At 42.1% G+C, this 23,107-nt stretch overlaps 1 protein-coding gene across 1 annotated transcript in view; it reads left to right on the top strand.

Annotated features, from left to right (window-relative positions):
• Positions 1 to 10,291: 10,291 nt before the first annotated feature.
• Positions 10,292 to 23,107, top strand: part of PDGFC (platelet derived growth factor C) — a 204,247-nt gene continuing 191,431 nt past the window's right edge. Inside the window, exon 1 of the mRNA XM_047092102.1 lies at positions 10,292 to 10,961. Coding sequence (XP_046948058.1) covers positions 10,844 to 10,961 — 118 coding nt within the window. The 5' untranslated portion in view covers positions 10,292 to 10,843. The remainder of the gene's footprint in view (positions 10,962 to 23,107) is intronic.

Below are 23,107 nucleotides of genomic sequence, written 5' to 3'. Positions count from 1 at the left end.
AAAATCCTTTTTACTTAGTCAAAAAATTACTTAGTGTTATCTTCATTTTTAAGACACCATTTATTATAAAATTTCCCATTGAAATAATAACAACCTTTGGGAAAGAAAAAAAGGATAGTTGCCAAGTTGCTTTTGACATTGGCTATAAGACATGCCAGAAATGGTAAATAGAAAAAAAAAGTTTATTTTATAATTCAGAAAATCGGTTACACAATTGACTACAGGAAAAAATACGCAAGGCATTGTACCAAAGGCTTTACGTACTTTGTCTCATTTATTTCCCACTGATTTCTGAGGTAGATTCTATTATTATCTGTTTATAGTAATAGTGATCTATTAGGTGATATGAGGTGATAACCAACAGTGAATATTAGGTCTGGCATATATTTCCTTAAATGTAATGGCTAAGATGTTAGCTTATATCTCTGACTTCAGTGCTTAGGTAATGAGTGGGAGTCTATACTGTCTCCAAATATTGCTTGAACTCTATTAGAGGCAAAGTGATGGTCAAGTGTGGACTACTCACATTCAAAGCCCAGCTCTGTCACTTTTCCACATGCATGGTCTTAGGCAAATTGCTTAGCCTCCAAGCATTTTACTTTGTTCCCCTCCAAAATCTATTAAATATATATGTCTCGGGGCGCCTGGGTGGCGCAGTCGGTTAAGCGTCCGACTTCAGCCAGGTCACGATCTCGCGGTCCGGGAGTTCGAGTCCCGCGTCAGGCTCTGGGCTGATGGCTCGGAGCCTGGAGCCTGTTTCCGATTCTGTGTCTCCCTCTCTCTCTGCCCCTCCCCCGTTCATGCTCTGTCTCTCTCTGTCCCAAAAATAAATAAACGTTGAAAAAAAAAATTAAAAAAAAAAATATATATGTCTCATATGTTTATCCTGAGGACAAAGGAATGAATGTATGTGAAATTCTTAAAATAGTGCCTAGCATATAGTAAAAGTTAGCTATTATTATTTAATAAGTGCAGTAGGTTAAGTGTTGTGCTAAAGGGGACAAAAAGTAGAGTAAAAAATAATAGAATAAATGCTATATTGGGTTATGTATCATGGTGGAGGGAGAATAAGAAGCAAAGACAGCAGGCGCCAGTACATAAAGTATGTCGTCAGGAACTACAAGACACTCAGAGAGCATGGGACCTGGGCATGTAGGGAAGAGTGGATCCTGCCTATGGGAGTATAGATTTTACCTGCAGCCAAAAACCAGACAGACTGGTATAAAACTTTCAGAGTAGAGCATGGGATGGTGATCATATTTATGTGTTAAGTAGATCAAGCTGGTCACAGAAGGATAGTTTGAAGGAAGGTAAGAGTTAACTAGGCAGAGAGCAGTGGGAAGGAAGGCCTTTGTGTCGGGGAGTGGACAATTCCGTAAGACAAGGATTACATTTGAGGTGGACTCCAACGCGAATGAAGTTTGATAGGATACACGGAGTGAGGCGAACTCCTTGAGTGCAGCAATAATGTCTTTTCACTTACTTTGTAATTTGTAACTTCTTGGACCCAACAGCATGCATTGTTGTCCCGGACAGATTGCTGTTTTGTAAAGTCTGGGATCATCTCCAGGTTAGTGGTGACAGAAACTGTGTCTCTTATTTACAGTTTTCACCTTCACCAAGAAAATAGTAAGTCATCTCACTAACTTTGCTTTTTCCTACTATCGTCCTTCAGAAACTTATTTGAATACACATTATGCGCTTCCTTCATCATAGGTTGTCAGCACCAGCAACACGTTAATGGTGATTTTATGGCAAAGTTTTATTGCTAAGAATAAGGGCAACAGATCCTTTTTTCCTTCATATAGTTTCAGAAGATTCATTTCTCATTTCTATAGCCACTAAAAGGGGTATTCAGTCTAAAACACAGTGACATTTTCATTGACTAAGTGCTTAGTTCCTGTATGCTTGGAGCACCGTCCTTTTGATGTCAGGCAAAATCAGAATGATTTACTATTTGTTGTTGGCAATAGAATTTTAAGTTACGTATTTATGACTGGGATTGTGTGGAGTTATAAAATAAACACCGAATGCTTAATATAAATGTACATTTAATAAGTTTGAAACGTATTTTTTGAGACAATACAAACCCAGCGTTGTGCTAGATGAGATGTGGAGCATGAGAACATAACGGTTAAAAGTTCCAGCTCTCTGGGGTGCCTGGGTGGTTCAGTCGGTTAAACATCTGACTTCGGCTCAGGTCATGATCTCACAGTTTGTGGGTTTGAGTCCCGTGGCGGGCTCTGTACTGACAGCTCAGAGCCTGGAGCCTGCTTGAGATTCTGTGTCACCCTCTCTTTCTGTACTGCCCCCCTCCACCCCCCTCGCACTGTGTTTCTTTCTGTCTCTCAAAAATAAATGCACCTTAAAAAATTTAAAAAAAAAAAGTGCCAGCTCTGGACTGACTACCTGCATTCAAACTCTGGCTTCAATACTTGTAAATGGTATGACCTTGGGCAAGTTACCAAACCTTTCCGGGGCTCAGTTTCTCATCTTTATTTATTTGTTTGTTTGTTTGTTTGTTTAAAAGTTTATTTATTTATTTTGAGAGAGAGAGAGAGAGAGCATGCAGGGGAGGGACAGAGAGAGAGGGAGAGGGAGAGAGAGAATCCCAAGCAGGGTCCACACTGTCAGCGCAGAGCCCAACACAGGGCTCCATCCCACCAACCCTGTGATCACGATCTGAGCTGAAATCAAGAGTTGGCTGCTTTACCCAACTGGACCATCCACACACCCCATTTTCTCATCTTTAAAATGGGACTTGTATTAATATTTACTCATAGAGTTGTTAATTTATCAGTTGTTTAATAAGCAGAGGATCCCCTTGTGGAGTACTTCATTGTGAATATTAAAAAAAGAAAAGTTTGGGGCGCCTGGGTGGCGCAGTCGGTTAAGCGTCCGACTTCAGCCAGGTCACGATCTCGCGGTCCGTGAGTTCGAGCCCCGCGTCAGGCTCTGGGCTGACAGCTCAGAGCCTGGAGCCTGTTTCGGATTCTGTGTCTCCCTCTCTCTCTGCCCCTCCCCCGTTCATGCTCTGTCTCTCTCTGTCCCAAAAATAAATAAACGTTGAAAAAAAAATTAAAAAAAAAAAAAAAAAAAGAAAAGTTAATTGGGGCCTCTGGTTGGCTTAGTTGGTTAAGCCTCCAACTCTGGATTTCAGCTCTGGTCATGACCTCATCAGGCTCTGCGCTGACAGCATGGAGCTGGATTGGGGTTCGCTCTTCCTCTCTGCCCCTCCCCCACTCATGTTCTCTCCGTCCCTCTCTCTCTCTCTCTCTGTCTCTCTCAAAAATAAACACATCAACATTAAAAAAAAAAAAGTTAATAATGTGACATCAGCAGGTCCACACAACGTAAAACGAAAGTATGTAGGCTGCTCTAGTTCACAGAATAGGTGACCAGTCATTCCTATACCAGACTAGATTCTCAGGAATGAGAATCTTTCTTCCCCTTGGCAGGGCTGAGAATTTTGAAAGTGGGGGGTAAACTGTGATAATAATCTTCAAACAGAAATCTAGATAGGCCGAAAGAAAAATATATTAGGAAGTGCTTTGAATTCTTAAAATACCATTTTTATGGATTCATCATATTATCATTCACCTCAATAAATATGAGTAATTGTAGTTATAATAATTAGCTAATTCTCACATTATTCCATTTTTATGTGTGTTTAAAAGCCATTTATAAAAGAAAGGAAACTAAAGAATGTTTTTCCACTTACTATCCAGTGGGATAAAAACTGGGGTCCTGCACAAGGTATAGCCTTTCAGATACAAATGGAATTTATCTAAGGAATTAGAATTTCAATTGAAGCCTTTTGCTTGCCTGAGGGCTTAACAAGTCACTGGTTACTTCTTGGAGCAATCTTTCTACTCTGAATAATTCCAACTAATCTAAAAATACCTTTGTAAAATTATCAATGAAAATGCTAATTTGCCTCACCTTATGGCTTAAAAAACCCACAGAACCAGGAATTGTAAATTAGAAACACATGGGCGGATACATATAGGAATTTTGTAAATAAGAGAGGCCTAGTCTCTGACATCTCTAGTTAATCATAAATTGATTCTTCAAAGGGAGCCACTGGGAAAACATTGTATTTCTTCTCAACCCTGATGCTTTAATCCAGTAGCAATCATGAGTAGGAAAGGAAGAATGATAATTTATTCCCTTTGTCCTCAAAGACAAGGAGATGGATTCTCTGAAATAACTGCCCACAGATGGTCTAGGCTAAGGCATTAGCTGGATGACTAACTTTGGCCTGGATAAACAGGATACTCATGCTAGCCCACACTTTGGGTGGGCTTCCGCCCCAAGGCCAGCTATCAGATGCCTTAGTCACTACCACTGCTTAAGTAACCCATATTCACTCTGGCTCAAATATTTTACTTAGGCTGTTCTAGAAAGATAGCTGTCTAGTGTTACATTAGTGTTCTCAAACACATGGGAAAACTCATCTACAGATCCCATAGTACACCTCAAGGTAAACATAGGGAAAGACCGCCATTGTGGAGGAAACCTAGAGGGGAAAGGTAAGACAGCTTCAATCAGAATGTTTTCGCTCCCAGTCCAGGGCCTAAGTGGGTGAAAAGCCCTGGAGTAGAAAGGGGAAGACCTGAATCAAATGGTGACTGTACCTGTCATTGATAGTGTCACCCTGGGAAAACTCATCATCCTCAGAGCTTGAGTTTCTTTACAGTAAAATGGCAAAACTGTGATCATCCTGGAAGGATTGGTGGGCAGATTCAATGAGAAAATGTATCTGAAGGTGTCAAACAGTTCCTGGGACATGATAGGTGCTTCAAAAAGTAAATTTGAATCTGAAGAATTCTTTCCTCATTTTTATTTTCTTGGTTGGCTTTTTTGAACTATAAATCTTTTGAGCTGCTGTGAGAGGGAAACCTGTGTTTTTTTTTGTTTTTTATCCTCCATGGAGGACAGGTGAAAGAAGATTCAGACAAAGAGAAAGGAGACAAGGTGGTCCAGGAAGATGAGGAAAATGTCAAAGCAAAATGTGCTGATAAAACAAAATTTGGGAATATAAAATGATGCCTTAACATGTTGCAAGGTTTTAGGATATATGAGGACAAGTGTCTTTCTTACCGTAAAGATCACAAAGAGCAAATAGTAATACTGAGAAACGAGTAAGAAAATCTTTTGAACCATCTTGAGCTTTAGAAGCAATGATATTTCTAAAATGTTCGTTACGTAGTGTACTGAGACTATCCACCTCCTCTGTCAAGGCTGTTAGCCAAGGAAAGGTCTCTATGTGAAACAATGATCACAAAGTGAAAGGGTTCTTCTCCCATGACCTTTGAAATGAGAGGGTCGCTATCTGAGAAAGGAGGATCTGTAACTGGGCCATGACCTCTTTCCTATGATTTGTCACAATGCGGACAGCAGCCTTCATATCCTATACATGATTCCAGGGAGAGAAGAATGACATCTTATTGAGTGGAGGATATGACCAAACACAGTGTTAGGTTTGCTGCCCACATGTTTAGGGGACGCCCCTTGCTCTCAGGATTGTTTCACATTCTCACTGACTCTACAGAACAGTAGGAGATCGGCCATCTGTTCTTGGCTAATACCAATATTATTTCCTTATTATTTACAACTCACTCATGTGCTATCACTATTCTTCTTTACTTTGAAACCACACTCTGCCTCTTTTCATATTGTTATCATCATACCAAGCAAATATTAAAAATTGAAACGCGGATGCCTATACATAATTTATTTAGGTTTCTTGAAATCAATAAAATTCCTGGTACTTGCATTAGTCATTGATTTCCAAACTCTTTTTTACTCCTTCTCTTTTTGTTTATCAGTAGAACCTGTCTTTCCAAACTCTTTTCATAACAGATGAAAGAGGTCTACCTTGTTTGGCCAAGTTTAGGGAGAAGAACCCCTTTCATCATCTCTTGCCAGCCACCAAGAGTTGGAGTTGGAGTTGAGGCTAAGAAACCATTGTTTTAGCCATGTATTACCACAGAAGCACAATTAAGTTAAAAAAAAAAAAAGTTTTGCTATCATTATCTCTAATAGCTCAGAGAATCAGAATTCTAGAACAGTAAGAGGATTGAGACAGAATCTGGTGTACATTTCTTATGTAAAGAAAAGGGAGAGAGGATTTCTAGATCGAGGTTGTACCGTCTGGTAGTGGTAAAGCCAGACTAAGTCCCTGGTGTCCCATCTCTCGGTAAAATGATCTTCTGTTGTGGTGGTTCAAAGGTCACCAGGCCTCTCCTTTCTTTGGGGCTGTTTCTGGCTACGTACTCCCTGTGAATTCTGTGTCAGACAAGCACTTCTGAGATTTTGAAAAATATCTTTGCGTACTCAACCATGATTTCAAAAAGGAAACTGCAGCTTTACTTCAATGGAAAAGCCACAGAGGGTCACCCAAAGGCCAGTTCTTGTCACCCGTTTCCTTGGCCACATACTTCTAACTTCCTACCTCCCAACTCCCTTCCCCAGAAAAGTAAAAATCAAAAAGTGCAGGGACTTAGCTCAACCCTCTACCATTTGCCACAGTGAGCAGGTCTTTCTCAGATTAACAGTTGTTACACGGGCAGGTAAAGGGTGATTGATCTAAAAGTAAAATTTAATCAATAGTGTGTTTTACAATTTTTAGGTTAGAAAAACAGAGTATTAATATATCCTAGATATCTAGAGCAAAGTCATGCATTTCTCAAGATGGGGGTAGTTGGAGAAAATAGAGAAAAGGGTGACTCTAGGAGGGACTACTATATATTTTTTTCTAGAACACTCTTGGAGCACCTGGGTGGCTCAGGCAGTTGAGCGTCCAACTCTTGATTTTGGCTCAGATCATAATCCCAGGGTTATGGGATCAAGCCTTGCATCAGGCTTTGTGCTGAGCATACAGCCTGCTTTTAAGATTCTCTCTCTCTCTCTCTCTCTCTGCCCCTTTCCCCTTCTGCTGCACTCTCTCTCTCTCAAAAAGGAAAAAAAAAACACATCATATGACAATCTTTATTTCTGCTATGATCTATGGGCATTTACTTCCTTACTAATAATACCTCCAGCCCCAGGCCTCATTTAAATGCAGATGTAAGTGTTGCTTGTCATTCTGGAAACACAGTGGGCATTTAGGTAGATCAGAAATTTCCGAACTTCAGAAACTCACGCTCAATTATCTGCCACTAAAATGCTGAAAAGTTAGAGTTCTGGGAAAAATTGTAAAATAATTTTGTATATATACCTATGTGTGTGTGTATGTGTGTGTGTGTGTGTGTGTGTGTGTGTGTGTGTGTGTGTTTGGATCAAATTAGAAGAAGACAGAGCAAGAAAACCTGTAATATTTGATTTTCTGAGGCAAAAATATATCCCTATGGTTCTTGCCCTCCCGGGTGTCACATGACTAGCTACATGAGTAATTTGCTTTAGATCTTATTTCACTTAAAAAAAATTAATAGTGACACCCATTCTCCCTCCCCCAAATTACTATTGTTAATAACCAAGTACATTCTACCATGTTCTTCAATAGGAATTTGTAGGTAACAGTGTTCATGCATTCAGCCTGAATGGGCACTCCTTCCTAAGGTTTAAGAAAACATGAAAACCACAAAGAATGTTTGCAATTATTTTCTCTTGGTTGGCGGAACAGATGCCTTTCCTCAAGGAAAATGCCTTAGGCCAAAACAAAGCCATATTCATTCAAAATATATTGTTCAGTAATTGTGCAGACTCTGGATTACATAAAATTGACTTTCAATGCAAGGGCCCCACTTTTCTAGGAAAGGTTTATAAGCAAAATGGAGCAGGAAGACAGACAGAGGATAAAGTGTTAAAAGAATCAACTATGCCAAGGGCAAGGGCAGTACAAGGAACAACAATGCAAGTACATTGAAAGGAAACCAGTTGATGTGAACGTGATTTTGTCTAGGGGTCATGCAGGAGCACCTGGCTGGCTTTATTTATAAGGTGATTGTCAAATCAATCTGTAGAATATGGATGAGGTGAAACGCAGAGGTAGAGTATTATTCTAGATCATCTGTAACTTTTCAAATACAACCTTCATGCTGAAATTCCAGGGAGAATGTAAGTGACTCCAATAAAGAAAACTGTCAGTCAGTCAAGAGTGTTTATTTATTATCCCCCTGAGCCAGGCACTGTTCTAGCCAATATGAAATGATACAAAATAAAGAGTAGTCATCACCCTTATAATCTCATGAGAGCAAGTGGATTAAATCTGCAGACACACACACACACACACACACACACACACACACACACACTCTATGTGGGTGGTCAAGAAATGTCAACTATAGGACATTTAACAGCCTCATTTAGAAAAATCCTGATTAGAAAATTAACTTACAAAGTTAGAAGGCTTAACTACAAATTAGTAATTGGTTTTATTACAAATAGATTAAAACACACTCATAAAGCATGTCTTTTATATAACAAGTCTCATTATGTTATTAAAATTGGGAACACCCCTCCCCCCCAAATCTACAAAGTAGTTTTGATACATATTTGTCATGCAAATATGGATTCACTGTCATGTTGGGGAGCTGCTGAAGTGCATAAAGTAACAAGCCTTGTGTCTGCTAACCTGTAAATTCTTTAAAGTCAGAGAATGGGCCTTGTATATTTGCCTTGATATCTTGTACTGTGAAGACAGAAGTGGTAAAGAAATAAGAATGAATGAATGAATGAATGAATGAATGAATGAATGGGATAGGTGAGTAAAGAGGAATTGAGCTTATTTGAATTTTAAGAAGCAAAAAAAAAGAGGACCAGGATATTGCAGAGAGGTCAAGTTGGTGGGTCTCAGTGGGTGTCCAAATACAGGGAGAGGGCTTGGCCTTTTCAGCATGACTGAGGAAGGTCAGCTCCTGGTTTGGTCCTATAGGTGAACGTGCCTTTCTCAAGCATCCCTGGATCCTTTTAAAGGGCAGCTCTCTTCCACCCTCAGTAGATGGCCTTGCAAGGCCAGAAAGGGTCTCCTGAAAAAGAGCCATTTGAGACTCCACGCATATTTCAGCATGTACCTTAAGGCTATATCCTTTCTTCCAGCCCCCCGTGGAACACCATACCTGGCCAAATTGTTTGCATGGACTTAATTTAGCAAGAGGCAGGGTGCCATTTGTGATGATTTGCTTGCCACGGGACTCTCTTGATATTAATTTAATGAAGTTCAACTAGTATGCAAGCTTCCGGAGAACAGAAACTTTCTTGTGTTTTCACGACCGCCGCCCCAGCTCCTAGAACAGTGCCTGACACAGTAGGCGGTCAACAAATAACAGTGTTTGCGAAATGAATGAATGTTGCTGTTAATGTGCTGGCTATTTGTCTTTACTTTTCTTCTCTCCATCTCGCTTCAGAGAGCTGGCAACTGAAGGGAAATCTTTGAAATCTAATTTCCCTTCTTCCTCCGGTCCAGAAACTCTGGCCAAGCCTTTGGTTACGGGGATCCCCTCGGAAATTAATGACGAGTCACGACCACGGGGGGCGGGGGACGAGGGAGAGTTGCAGGAAGTTCTTCTGCACTCAGTTTTGCGTCTGCAGTACCCTTCGCCACCCATCTTGCTCTTTATTTGGGGCTAGGGGTGTCCCGGGGGAAGGAAACCAGGGGCCGCTCCGGCTGCATTCCTCGCCTGGGCCGTTTAGGTCTTGTCTGCAGCGAGCCCCGCAGCACCCCCTGTCTGTGCCAGCACCTGTTGGACCGCCAGTTGGCGGCCCGAGTCGGCGCGAGCGGACGCGGCCCGGGGCTGCCCCTCCCGGAGGCGCCGACCCTCGCCCGCCCCTGCGGCCGCCCGCGGGAGAGCGGCGCAGCCTCCCCCGCTCGCCAGCCGCGCGCTCCGCCCGGGCTCTGCCCACGGCCCCCTCCTCCCGACTGCCGCCGGCTGGGGGAAGGTAGAGAAGGGGAGGGGACAAGCCGGAGCCTTGGGCCGCCGGCCTTCTCTCTCTCTCCCCGGTGCCGAGACGCCGCGCGGAGCCCCGAGGTTTGCGCGGAGCCCGAGGCGTGGGGGGAGGGGACCGGGTACGACTGGAGCCCCGCGGTGACCCCGAGCTGCCGAATTTCCCTTGGCTTCGAGGAGCGGGGGACGCACCCAAACAAGGTGAACTTTGGCCGCGGAAAACTCCAGCCAGGTGCCGGGATCCGTGCTGCTGCGGCGGTCGGGACCGGGCGCAGGCTGCGCGCCGGGCTGGGGAGCGGGAGCCCAGCGGCCTCCCTCCGCCGGCGCCCGGGGCGGCCTCGGCCCGGAGCCCCCCGGCCTCGCTCCGGCTCCGCGGCCCCGGGGACCCGCCGCGGCGCCCTAGCCTTGTTTCTTCCCCCTCCCCCTTCGGGGGTGGGGGTGGGGCGGGGGAGAGGGGCGCCCGGAGAGCGCATCTATTGGCAGCTTTGTTATTGATCAGAAAGTGCTCGCCGCCGACTTGGCTTCGGGCTGGCTTCGCTCGACCCTGGAGTTTTCGCCTCTGTCCTGTCCCCCGAACTGACAGGTGCTCCCAGCAACTTGCTGGTGACTTCTCGCCGCTCCCCCGGCTCCCCCGCGTCCCCACCCCCTCTTTCCTCCCTCGCCTTCACCCCCACCCCCACCACTTCGGCACAGCTCAGGATTTGTTTAAACCTTGGGAAACTGGTTCAGGTCCAGGTTTTGCTTTGATCCTTTTCAAAAACTGGAGACACAGAAGAGGACTCTAGGAAAAAGTTTTGGATGGGATTATGTGGAAACTACCCTGCGATTCCTTGCTGCCAGAGCAGGCTCGGCGCTTCCACCCCAGTGCAGCCTTCCCCTGGCGGTGGTGAAAGAGACTCAGGAGTAGCTGCTTCCAAAGTGCCCGCCGTGAGTGAGTTCTCGCCCCAGTCAGCCAAATGCTCCTCTTCGGGCTTCTCCTGCTGACATCTGCCCTGGCCGGCCAGAGACACGGGACTCAGGCTGAGTCCAACCTGAGTAGTAAATTCCAGTACTCCAGCAACAAGGAACAGAACGGTGAGTCTTTCCCCCCCTTCTCCCCCTTCTTGTTTCTCGCTGTATGTGTTACGTTGGCATTGTGCGTTAGTGTGTGATGTACACCAGCCTGCGAGGGTGTTATCGTCTCTCCATGCAAACGCGCGCTGCGTTCATTGGCATGGGCTTGAGGAGGTTACGTGCAGTTTGCAGCTTCGGGAGCTGCCACAAAGCTGTAACAGGGCAACGTGAGTGCCACTGCTGGCTCAGTTAGAGAGGACATTCTGGGAGCGATTGTGAACGTCAGTTCAAACGCACATTGCAGAACCTTTCATTGCCGGAGTTGTAAGTCCAAGAACTGCCTCTAAAAATGAGTCCAAAATGAATGAGTCTTGGCATGTTTGACTTTTCTCAGCTTTTCTTTTTCATGGGGAGGGGGATGTTTGAGGAAATCTATCAGCTGCATTAATTGAAGCACTCAAAGTGGAAAGGCATCAGTTAATCAGTACGTAGATAGGAAATACACAGGTCAAGAGGCCGTGTGGACGTTTTGGGGGAGAGTTAAATATGTATTTCTCTTGCGCTCTTTTTTTTTTTTTTTTTTTTTTTAAATGTGCCTTTGTACTCTGAAGTCCTTACCTTTCTGGTGTGTGTTTTTATATGTGTCGGTGAATGACTGCTATTTTGTGTGTGCTGGAAACGACTTAATCCTGCATAGGAAATGAGAATTACTTTCAGCTTTCAAGTGTACCTGAAATGTTTAGAAAACTCTCAGATGCAAGTTCCCTTGGGCTGGGATTGCACAGAGCTGGAGAAAGGCTCCTTTCATAAAGCCAGGGCAGCGTCAGGGTGTGTAATTTGCTTAGCCTCTGAACCCCATATGATTTACATCATTCAATTTCTAAACTCTTTTTCTCTTGATCTACCATTATGAAGTCATTTTTGAGAATACTTTGTAAATAGAAATTTTATACTGCCCATGAAACCACAATGTTAATGTAGGCTGTCTAAAATTAGAATATTAAATACCCTGTTTACAAGTGGTGGCTCTTAACTTTACTTGAAAAGAAGTGTGCATGTTTTTACTGCTTTGGATGCCATCTATTCAGAATGCAAGGATGCTGTCACTTTATTAACCAGGCGAAAGGAACACAAGCGGCGTACCTAGAAAATCAGAATGGTGTGTGCTCTGTTTTTAAGTCACAGCAACTTTTTCTTTATGTATTGGGGTGTTTTAAAACTTCAACTTTGCATTTAAACTCTCTGAAAGTGTTCATCTTTAAGAAAGCACAGAAAGTTTTAGAGTACAGAGATAGATTAAATAAGCATTCCTGGGATTTTTGTAGACATTGTTTGGTATTTGCTGTATGTGCAGTAAATATACATTATCACATTTATCAGTCACTATTAATGTAGTTGCTTCTTACAACTTGCTAATGTGATGGCTCATGGCACCTGCAGGCTGCTTGAGCTGCTGATCAAAGGGCAGCCTAGGGATCTATCTCTAATCACAGGAGCTGCAGAGGACTGGGGGAAAGTGATCAAAGGAGCCCCAGCACCAGCTGTACCCTGGCAGGAAACAGATCAGACCAACCTTTGTTCTTTTTCATGTAAAATAAATGTCCAATTCAAAATATTGTTTCTTACTAGACAAGCTTCTCTAAAATGACAGTGCACAATATTCCTGGCTTCTGTCTTCTATTTTTTTATTGTTCCTGTGCCATTATCATTTCTCCTTCTGCTTCTGTTTTTATCAAGCCTGGCATCTGTCATCTTCCTGATTCCCTTTGCTACTTGTGCCTCTGATTGTCATTCTTTCTTGTGATCCGCCTCCCATCACCTCTTTGTAATGGGCCCTAGACCTCTCCTGTGGTCGTTGGCCACTTTACTGAGTAGGTTCACACTCTCAGGAGAGGTGAGTTCATTAAGCCAGGCAGGCCACACACATTCTGTTGCCATCAGAGGCTGGGCCATTTCCATTCCTACGTTGCATGATGCTAAAAATAGCCTGGCTGTTTCCTAATCTGTGGGTAGAGGATTGGGCTATGTTTAGCTCCTGGGAGGGTTGGCAGCAGGAAGTAACTAGAGGTAAGGGAACTACTCACCTTGTAGTTTTCAGCCTGAGAAGTGGGACTATCCAGCACTAGGGGGCAATATAGAGCTATTTTCCTGCACATGCTCAGGTTGATTTTATGCTTCGAGGTTCCAAGATTTGAGGATGACAGGTTGGTGCCAAAGAAGCTCCACCTGGAATGTGAACACATTTGCTGGAACTTCTTCTTTCTTCTTCTTCTTCTTCTTCTTCTTCTTCTTCTTCTTCTTCTTCTTCTTCCTTTTTTTTTATGGGGGGGGGGGTGTTCCAATTTTCAATTCCCTTATGTGGGTATTTTTTGCCCTAATAGTGATTCATGATTGATTTTTGATTGCCCTCTTGCTATTCTCAATTTTGATGATTGCCCAGTTCTGGAAGTACAGACCCTTCTGGAGATGCCACATAGAAATGTCATTGGTCCATTGTGTGCATTGCATCATTTTGTGAAAGGTCTTCTAAGTGCCCAGTGTCCAAATCGAGCTATTTATTATGACTATAGTAATTCATTCTTGCTTTCAAAGACCTTTCCCCAATGATACTATCTTTTCTTCAGTATTCTGAAGTCTCAAATGTTGACACAATCAGATCCCCAGGACTGCGTCATTTCAGTATTGACTTAGTGTCCCAAGAGGTGTTGTAAATAAATGGAAATTGATTGCTGTAGCCAATGCTAGATATTTGGATTTAGAGTGAATCATATGCAGGTGCTTCAAAATTCGTTTTGAGGGATCGGTGTCATTTACCCTGTTATTATGACTTACCTGACTTTTGACTTAACGCTATTTGCAATTCTTGCCACTTTGCTGTGAGAATAGTTTTATCCTCCAATATTATGAGTTACCTTTGTGTCCTTCATCTTGAACCTGACTTCTAACTGTGAAGTCTCACATATAAACCAAGGGTCTCCAGATGTAACGTAAAGGACATAAAAGATAAGAACACTGGGGGCGCCTGGGTGGCGCAGTCGGTTAAGCGTCCGACTTCAGCCAGGTCACGATCTTGCGGTCCGTGAGTTCGAGCCCCGCGTCAGGCTCTGGGCTGATGGCTCGGAGCCTGGAGCCTGTTTCCGATTCTGTGTTTCCTTCTCTCTCTGCCCCTCCCCCGTTCATGCTCTGTCTCTCTCTGTCCCAAAAATAAATAAACGTTGAAAAAAAAAAATTAAAAAAAAAAAAAAAGATAAGAACACTGACTTATATAGGGTTCCTGGCCTATACTTCTTGAATGACCACAGGAAAAATTACTAATATCTGTGTGCACTCACTTAGAAGAGAATACCTACTCTGAAATTGACAAGTTCTGGGCTGGTTCTCCTGAGTTGTAGCAGAAGGGATCATATACATCAAAAAACGAAAAGAACCAAAGCTTACTTTATCTATAGCATGTAGCCCAGATAGACGCCAATCACAAAGTTGTTGATGGAGTAAGGCCTCACCCACTTTGTGTCATTGGTAAGTGTTTTTAATTCATCCATAGACCTGAAATGTGCTTATTGTTCTCATTTCCTTTAACCATTTTGAGTATAGATTTGGAATATGCCTCTATTAGGGTTATCCCTGTGAAAATCATTTATTGTATGTGCTCTTTTCCACAAGAACTTTTGTGGCCTGTGGGGCCATTTACTCTGCAGACAGGTGGTTATCTAGTGATGCCTATCTGAGTGCATGTATCTTATGCTTGTGGCTTCTCTGTCTCTGTCTCTGTCTCTTTTTTAATGCCAACTTGCTCCTCCTCTTCCTGCCATGTGCCTGTGTCTAACAAAGTTGTGTCCATTCCCCCTACCCTTTTAAGGGTACCCTTCAAAGCTCAATTTTACTGAAAATAGGTAATCACAATCCCTAGAATGGTGTCCAAGACTAAATAGTCTCTGACTGAGTGCTAAAGGGACTTCCTGTGAGTTAGTCTATAAGTTGTAGTGCATGACCTTTGTGACATTTATTTTTGTTGTTTAGAGGCTTTTTTTTTTTAAAGAACTTCCTCCTTGTTCTCTGCTCTGTTTGAGATTGTTGAGGAAGTTGAAGAAGTAAAGTGTCATTATGTAATGATGAATATTGTTTTTCACAATAGATGACCAAAAAAGGCCCATTCTATTTTTTGGGTAACGTTTCCCTCCTACCAACTGTTATCTTTTACACTTAATGTGATATATTTTTTATTTACCTCTAAAAGGTGACCAAGTCTGTAGTAGGCTTTACATAGTTGTGAATAGACACCAGGATCTGACCCTAAATATTCCCCAGTGGTGGCGTTTTAGAGAGCTCCATCTTGGACACCAAAATCTTAGCTTTGTCCATTCTTATTTCGTCCTTCCTGGCACTTATTTTTTTACAGATCTTCTTTATATTCTTGCACATTTGTTGTAGAAATAGAATTCTAATCATAATGTGATGAGTGTTAAATAAATAGTAATTGAATCAGTGCATTCATCATGTCCATACTCCCCCACCCCCGTAAAAAAATGTTTCCAGAATTGCAAAAAGTTTCCTCATGGGTTTCTATTGGTGTTAGCTCAAGTGGTAGAAGTCATAAAAGTCCCTTTATTTACTAGGTCTAGTTTTGATGTTTCTGGTTTTATTTGGAAGTACCACACGTAGCCAGAGTATCGCTATGCAATGCTGTATTATCTCTGTGTAACTCATATATGAAACAGTCTGTCTGTGATATTTTTCTCTACCACCTCTGCCAACTGTGGGGTGTGTGTGTGTGTGTGTGTGTGTGTGTGTGTGTGTGTGTGAATCTCTCTTATTTCATTTCCTAAGGACACCTCTAGTGGTTGATTTTTATTTGGGATGCACCAGCACCACCCCACAGATTGTTAAAATCTTGAAATATTCCTAACGGGCTGGGAAGGAGCCACTGCTCCTCTTTTAGGACAAACTGACCATCTGTGAATCAGAAACGACAAGGTTAGTGTTTGATAGTTCAGGAATTCTAGGGTACTATTTCCACCCCGCTGGCCTCCTTCCTGATTGGTCGGTTCCTTCCTGCCCCGTTGATTATTATCCATTTTCACACTTTTAGCTACTCACAATTTCAGTCATATTGGAGTTCCAACACCTCTCTCTTCTGCTCTCTGCCTGGCAGCAGAGGCCAAGCTGAGGCGTGAAGGACCTTGAGTGAAGAAAGGAGATGGCCTTTTCAAAGCCTCTTTCTTGCAGCTTCTTTTGTTGTGCTGCCTCAAGGGTTGGGGGCTGGGAAGTGAGATGAGGCATAGGGATGTGGCCTACGATGGGATGGCACGGGATTGTAGTCCTCCGTTGGTTGTCCTTGTTTCTGTGGGCAGCACTGGTCAGGTGCATGTGCGTGGGTAGCCCCTTACTGGCATCTGAATTAAATGGATCACTTTCTCAGTGAGGTCTTTTCCTGACCACTTAATCTGAATTAGCCAGCCCTCACAATCACATCAAAGCTAACTAACTGCATAGTGCTTATTGACACATTTGTATATTCTTCTTGTTATTAATGAGTTAAGTCATCGTCAGCGTACCCCGACCACCACCCCCAGAGTGCACGAGTTCCCTGAGGGTATGGACCTTGTCTGACTTGCTCTCTTCAGGAGCTTGGAGCTTTAGCATCTGGAACAGGGGGTTGTATACAGTATGTGCTCAATAAATATTTGTTGCATGGTTCTGGATGTAGTGCCTTATTAGAGTAAGACTGTGGTGTTGGCTATAATATTAGGCCATCTTTGAAGATGTCTTTTTGGTCTTGGAACTTGTACTTTGTTTTAGATTTTTCATAGGAAGCTAAACTTGTTTATTTATTGGTTGTGATGGGATATGCCAATCAGAGTACTACTTTATAATCTTGGTAAATATACCATGTTACCTGGTGAGCATGTACCAAGCAAGTGGGTAAGTTTCCTAGAACTGGTGCTAGTGACTTTCTTAAAAGTGCCATTGGTGTGCATACCTCTCTCTGTGTTTTCCAAAGATGGGGTGTTGTGTGATATGGACCAAGGATCTGAATAATGGTAAATTTTAGATGGCTAAACGTGCCTCAAAAAAGCAGTGTGCTTTCCATCCTCTGCTTGTGGCTCACAGATAACTTGTGCGGGATGGACGTCAGCAATAAATATGGCGTGTGGAATGTTAGGACTAGAAGGATCCTGAGAGGCTGTCCTCACCTATGTGTAAAGTGAGACTTGGAGAGCTGAAATGACGTCATCAAGGTCACTGTTGAGTGCAACAGTATTAAACTGCTAATGTGGTGATGTATTTTTGCTTATGTAAAGAACCAACTAGGCAAATGGGATTCTCATTTTAACATTCTGATGCATTGTGTAAAAGCCATTCTTTATTACTTTAGGGGGTTGCATGCTTTGTGGGTTGTGAAGGAAGATGGGACGCCTGTGGTCCTGAAATACAGCTTATAAGAACACTACGGAAAACAATGTGAAAGTAATCACATTGATTACATATGACAGATACTCTGGCTAATATCTATTACAGTATTTCTGTTGGGGTAGCAATCTGACAGTTTGGCAAATAACTTGAAATGCTATGTTTAGAATTGTTACTATTACATGTCGAGACTTTATTTTAAGCAGGTGTACCCGATCCATGGATGTTTATTTCAGTATTTTGGTTTATGAATTGATGATGAAGAGGATGGTTGACATTTGAATACTTGATTCCACAGGGGGGTTTTTTTTTTTAAACAATAAGTTTGAGCATTTCGTTTAGGAGGATGTCTCCCTGGTACAAGTTCCATGGGAATGACTAAATAAGCATGGCTTAGTGAGCTCTAGAAAGCACAACCTGTTATTCTTTCGAATGAATTTAATGAGTGGCCTTCATTTTTATTTACATTATAATATATAGGGTATTCTATTCCAAGGTTCAAATTTCTCTTGAATGTCAACAACATCAGGAAATAAATTCATAGGTGCGGACTTGAATGGCCTGCCAAAAACAGGATTAAATGACCAAAATTCTGTTTGTAAATTTTCCAAATCTGAGAACAAAAGGAGCTACAAATGATAAAGAGGCGTCATACTAACGACATTTATCGTTAAAGTCAAGTTACTCAGAGTGATTTTGGGAGTAGCGTTAGCTCGTTTCATCTTTGACTTCACGAGAATGCATTTTAAATCGAGCTGAGCCGATCCTGTTATCTGACTTCAAATTAGGTTTCCTTTGCCATCTTCAAGAAGTTACTGCCCGTCCTCTGGTGACTGAACGGTTTCTTCCCTGGGTATTTGACTTCTGTCTAAGCCAAACCATCTTTGCCAAGCCGGCCTCGCTAATTTTGCTTTCTTGGTGTTAGGCTTTATTATTCTTTTACTTTCAAACTATGATTTTTTTTGTACTGGGCTTTTACCCTATCGGATAGTAGTTGAGCCATTTTTCAATCAAATGAGGTGTGTATTAGGTTGTTGCAGGGAGTGGAGAATGGAGGGCCTGTTTTTCTGAGGGAAACCAACATCCCCAAACAGCATGAGGCACATTGATGGTAAAGGCAAGGATATAGATTTGTACTATTACTGGTCACTGCGTCCTGGTAAGACCGCCGTGAGAGCTCTCAGGAGAGACACAGGGAGCGCAGTATTTGGATGTGTTTTTTGTGGGTCGGTAGATGGGTCTAAAGATCTCCCAGTGGGTCTCTGGTTTTGTAATGCTTAATAATGACACCCGAAGAGTGCCTGTTAGTTGCCACACTTGGGCTCAATGTCTGTAGACAGTAGACAGCTTATCTTTATAACCTCCCCGTGGGGTATGAATGAGAAAAACACCAAGGCTTCGCTAGCTAAGTAGCTTAGCCAAGGGCTCAGAGCTGGTAAATGTTTGGACCTAGGTCTGACTCCAAGCCAGGACGGAGTCACATGCTTCTTCCTTCCTGAGTTAAATGGTCTAACGTTTTATTAGAACATTGTTTTTATTCAGCACGTATTCATAAGCATCTGCTCTTGGCGAAGCTCTGCACTAGGTGCTGGACACACAAAGAAGAAGATGCGGTTCTGCCCTTGAGGAGCTCTGTCCAAGAAGGATGACCGGTCCTTCCTTTGTCTCACGGTCTGTGGCGCTGTGCTCGACGTTCTATGGGAACACAGAATGCTTTATTTCACTTCAAAAATCCTCCTTTGATGGATGAAGCGATTGATTGTGCCTGGAAGAGAAGTGCAGGGAGAGAAGTTCCCACAGGGGACGTGACATATTTTGAAGTGGGTTTGAGAGAGGAAAAGAGGAAAACATTCTAGGTGGAGGGAATAGCGTCCGCGAAAGAATACAGACCTGAGAAGGCATATCATGTGCGGGAGGCAGGAAGAATCTATCTAGTGTTGTAAATATGAGTAGAGGCAAGAAAAAAGTGGAAAGGTGTCCTGGATGGCTGCATTCAAAGGCCCTGAGACTGTTTGCAGTGTGCTTCCTGCAGAGTTTGCACTGAACAAACCACGTAAAAGAAAAGGTGGTCTCGCTGTTTCAGGGTTAGTTATATTCTGTCACTTTCTGAGCAGACAGTGGATTAGCAGCATTCTACTTTGGCGTGCGTAGTTGACTGCTTCTTGGTGGAACTTTCTCCCAGTCATTAGACAACGTTCGGATGTTCGGACTTGGATAGAAGGGCAGCCTGTATAGCCTCCGTCACACTCAAATAAAGTAAGCCTGTGTCCACACTACTCTCTATTGCCTTCCTTCTGTAAACAAAGAGCTATTTTCATACTTCATTCACAAAATGGATGGCATGCGGAATGAGGCTGGGTGAGGGATCAGGAGATTGTGGTAAAAGGTAGACAGCTTCCAGCCCACCAAATTAGTGTATTGAAGCTATTACGTTGCAGGAAGCAAAGAAAACAGCTTTAACGCTTTTCAGGGAAAGGCTCTCAAGTTTTGTGGAAAATTAATTCCCGTGAGTGTCCTCTACCTTGAGAAGCTGCAACATTTCTCTAGTGAGGTTCCTTCTGGTCTCTTGTGTACACATGGGTTCTAGAAATATTTTGTGGGACTTAAGGACTTGACGAGAATGAGTTTTCTTGGTGGATGTGCTTTCTAGATGCCATGCCATTTTTTGGAAGCTATGCTATTTGCATTCTAGGAAAGCCTCATTTGTGAGTGGATACTATTTTGGGCTTTCCAGTGTTTGCAAGATGGAGATAGGCTTCCGCACTTAAATATGCCCAGCTGGCCATTGCACCTGCCTTTTGAGTCACTACAGAGATCAGGAACCATTAACAACAGAAGTTGGACTTTCGTGGTACTTATCTCATGTTGTTTCTGGCAGTTATTTTTGCTGGGTATTTATAAGGACATCTGTCTTTTAAGGAGTCGTATTACTTATCCTTTTTTTCCACTAAGGAATAAATCACAGCTTGTTTCCCATACTGCCACTCTCATTCATAGTCTGAGGTGATTAGAAATGCAAATTGGGAGTCATTAAAACATTATAATTTCTTTTTCTATGGCATCAGGCGATATTTAAAATCAGTGTGCTAAGAAGGAACATGTGCTTAAAATGTGATTAAGATGTGAACAAATGAGTAGAATGAAATATTCACTTCCTTCCTGAAAATCTCTTACTGGGTCTGGAAATAAGGGGGACCTGTAGTGTTCATCATTTCTGATTTATCATACTTGAAGCCTGAGATGTAAGCCTGAGATGTGCACGTTGTTTAAGAACACGGGAAAACGCAGTAGCTTCTAATGTTTTCAAATTGCTCTTTGGAAATATATACTAAAGACTCCTTCTTGCAAGAGTGTGATTTACAGTCGGATTACCCACTCAAAGGACAGATCAGATTCAGCTGTATTTCTCGTAGTGACTCTTGGATATGTAAACACTATAAAAACAAGAAGGAAAAAATGGGATAGTTTAAGTATGAAGAGTATTGATCTGTACATTCAGAGCCAGAGATGGGATGTGCTGGAGGCAGATTTCCTCCACTGGAAATGTGTTTATGTTGTAGGTGATAAAAAGTACTGGGGGATGCTTCCTATTCAGTAAGTAGCAGTGTCTCTGTAAGTATGCATTTTGTTCCTGACTTTAATTTATAAACAGAAGTACATTGTCTTTCTGGAGGTCTACATGAAAATGAATTGCCTTTACAAAACAAGGGACCAGACCTCCTAGTGTTTTTATAATTTCACATGCAGTTTTACGTATATTGGAGATATATATGATGGGCTCGGCTCTGTCTTTACTTTGTGTTAGTCACTGCAGTCAAAACATTTTACTATTTCTAGAAAAATCAACAGTCTAAAAATAGCAGGTGTTTCCCAGGTCAAAACCTGCCTCAGATATTGAGAGATGTTGACAGTCTAGACACCTAAATGATGAATGCTAAACCCTGAAAAAGTCATTTTAATCTGTTTTCTTGTGAATATTAGCAGGCTTGAGGTTTATAAGCAAGAATAAGAATGTAAAATTAGGAATCAAATGATCTCTATGTTGAATTTTTTCAAAAAAGCTTTTCTTTCATGCTATAAAATTTATCTTTAATCTGTGCTGATAACTTTTAATAGGCATCAGTTGGGTACCCCATTACACTAACTGCTTTAAAATGGTTTCCTTTTAGAACTCACATTTACATTCTAGGAAATCAATTAGAGTGTATGGATTTTACATTTCCCTTGCAATCTTCCTTTACAGTCATTTCTGAATAACCAGCCTACCAGAGCAAAACACTCAGAGGTGCAAATCTTCTGGAAGAAGTGCAAATGCCACACTTTTACTTGGAAAACTGAAAAAAAAAATTGGACTTATTTAATATATCTGCCGAACATTTAAAACTGCGGAAAGCACGGGAAATACTTTCGGTGTATGGGAATGTGTGGTGTTTCCAAATTACAAACATTGTTTTGAAAATTTCCCCGGTAGTGGTGAATTATATGAGACCACGTCCATCCAAGAAGAGCTTGTTTAACTGGCTTGTGGTTCTGGGGCTCATTCAAACACTCTTAAACAAAATAAAGGGAATGGATGTAATAACCTCTTTATGGAAAGGCCGTAAAAAGGTACAGGGCCATGTAAACAAATTGGGTCATTTACTAGATGTTTTAAGTGATAGATTTGCAATCCAAATTCAGGGGGGTGTATTAGGTTTTATAGGATCGTGACCATGTTCTGTTCTGAAAATGAAGGTTCCAAGCTTATTTTTTGTTTGTTTGTTTGTTTGTTTTTCTTTAGTGCATGGAATCCTATTTTACATATCCTGTAGTACATACTGTTTTATACTGTAGTTTGAACTCACACTCATGATCTTGAGCATTTTCACTTACAAGTTTGTTCAACTTTGGAAAATGGTTAGAAACCCACGTGTGAACAGTTGAATTGACCTGATTTTTGGTAGCACTGGGTTCTGTTCAAGGAAAATAAGATGACTGAAATTGAAATTTTCCTCCTGGGCTCAGACATGTCTAAACTAATTGTAAAATAATTGTTCTGGCTTACAAGAGCAGACTCATAACTACGACTATGTAAAGTAGAAATCCAACAACAGTTATGATTTACAATTACTGTAACTCTGCCAATCTTGTAATAAAACCGCTATTATAACCCACCTACCGTGACATTCATTTGCCTTCCTTGAGACATAGGTAAAAAAAAAAAAAAAAAAAGCCTCTCCCAAGTTGTCTCGCTTTAGAGAGCCATTCCATTCTATTAGGGTATTCATTTATCTTCTCTGAAATGGGTACGGGGGTTGTGCCAGAGCACCCCGACACGGGGAGGAGGGTGGGCGGGCATACAAGAATGCGTGGTGCTGTGCTGCGGTGGTGATGCCTAGTGGCAGTGGAAGCCAGAAATAAATTTGCAAGGTGAAGTGAGGAAAGGAAACGAAGTCATTTCTCTGTTGATACCATAACATTTATTCATTCCGCAGCTTCTCTCAATCAGGGTTGGCTCACTTGGCCTTAAAGGAAGTAGATTGTGTAAGAAACCTCAGTAAAAATCAATGAGCCTTTCTAAGTTTTAAACACTGATGGCATCATACCATACTGGCAACTTTTAAGTGTTGCTGCTGGAAGTTTGGCAGCGGAAATCACTGCTCCAGGTTCATAAGCCTTAAAAAACAAGGGACAATGGTGGATATTATAGTTTCTGTGTAATTTGTGACTTGCTATTTCCTTTCTTCTTTTCTTTCTTTCTTTCTTTCTTTCTTTCT

This window comes from Lynx rufus, unplaced genomic scaffold, assembly GCF_022079265.1.
Source record: "Lynx rufus isolate CCGP_SWC_20201006 ecotype Redwood Valley unplaced genomic scaffold, mLynRuf1.p SCAF_3, whole genome shotgun sequence".
Classification (NCBI taxonomy): domain Eukaryota; kingdom Metazoa; phylum Chordata; class Mammalia; order Carnivora; family Felidae; genus Lynx; species Lynx rufus.
The sequence above is the reverse complement of the archived record's forward strand: the minus strand, read 5'-3'. Positions and strand labels throughout refer to the sequence as shown.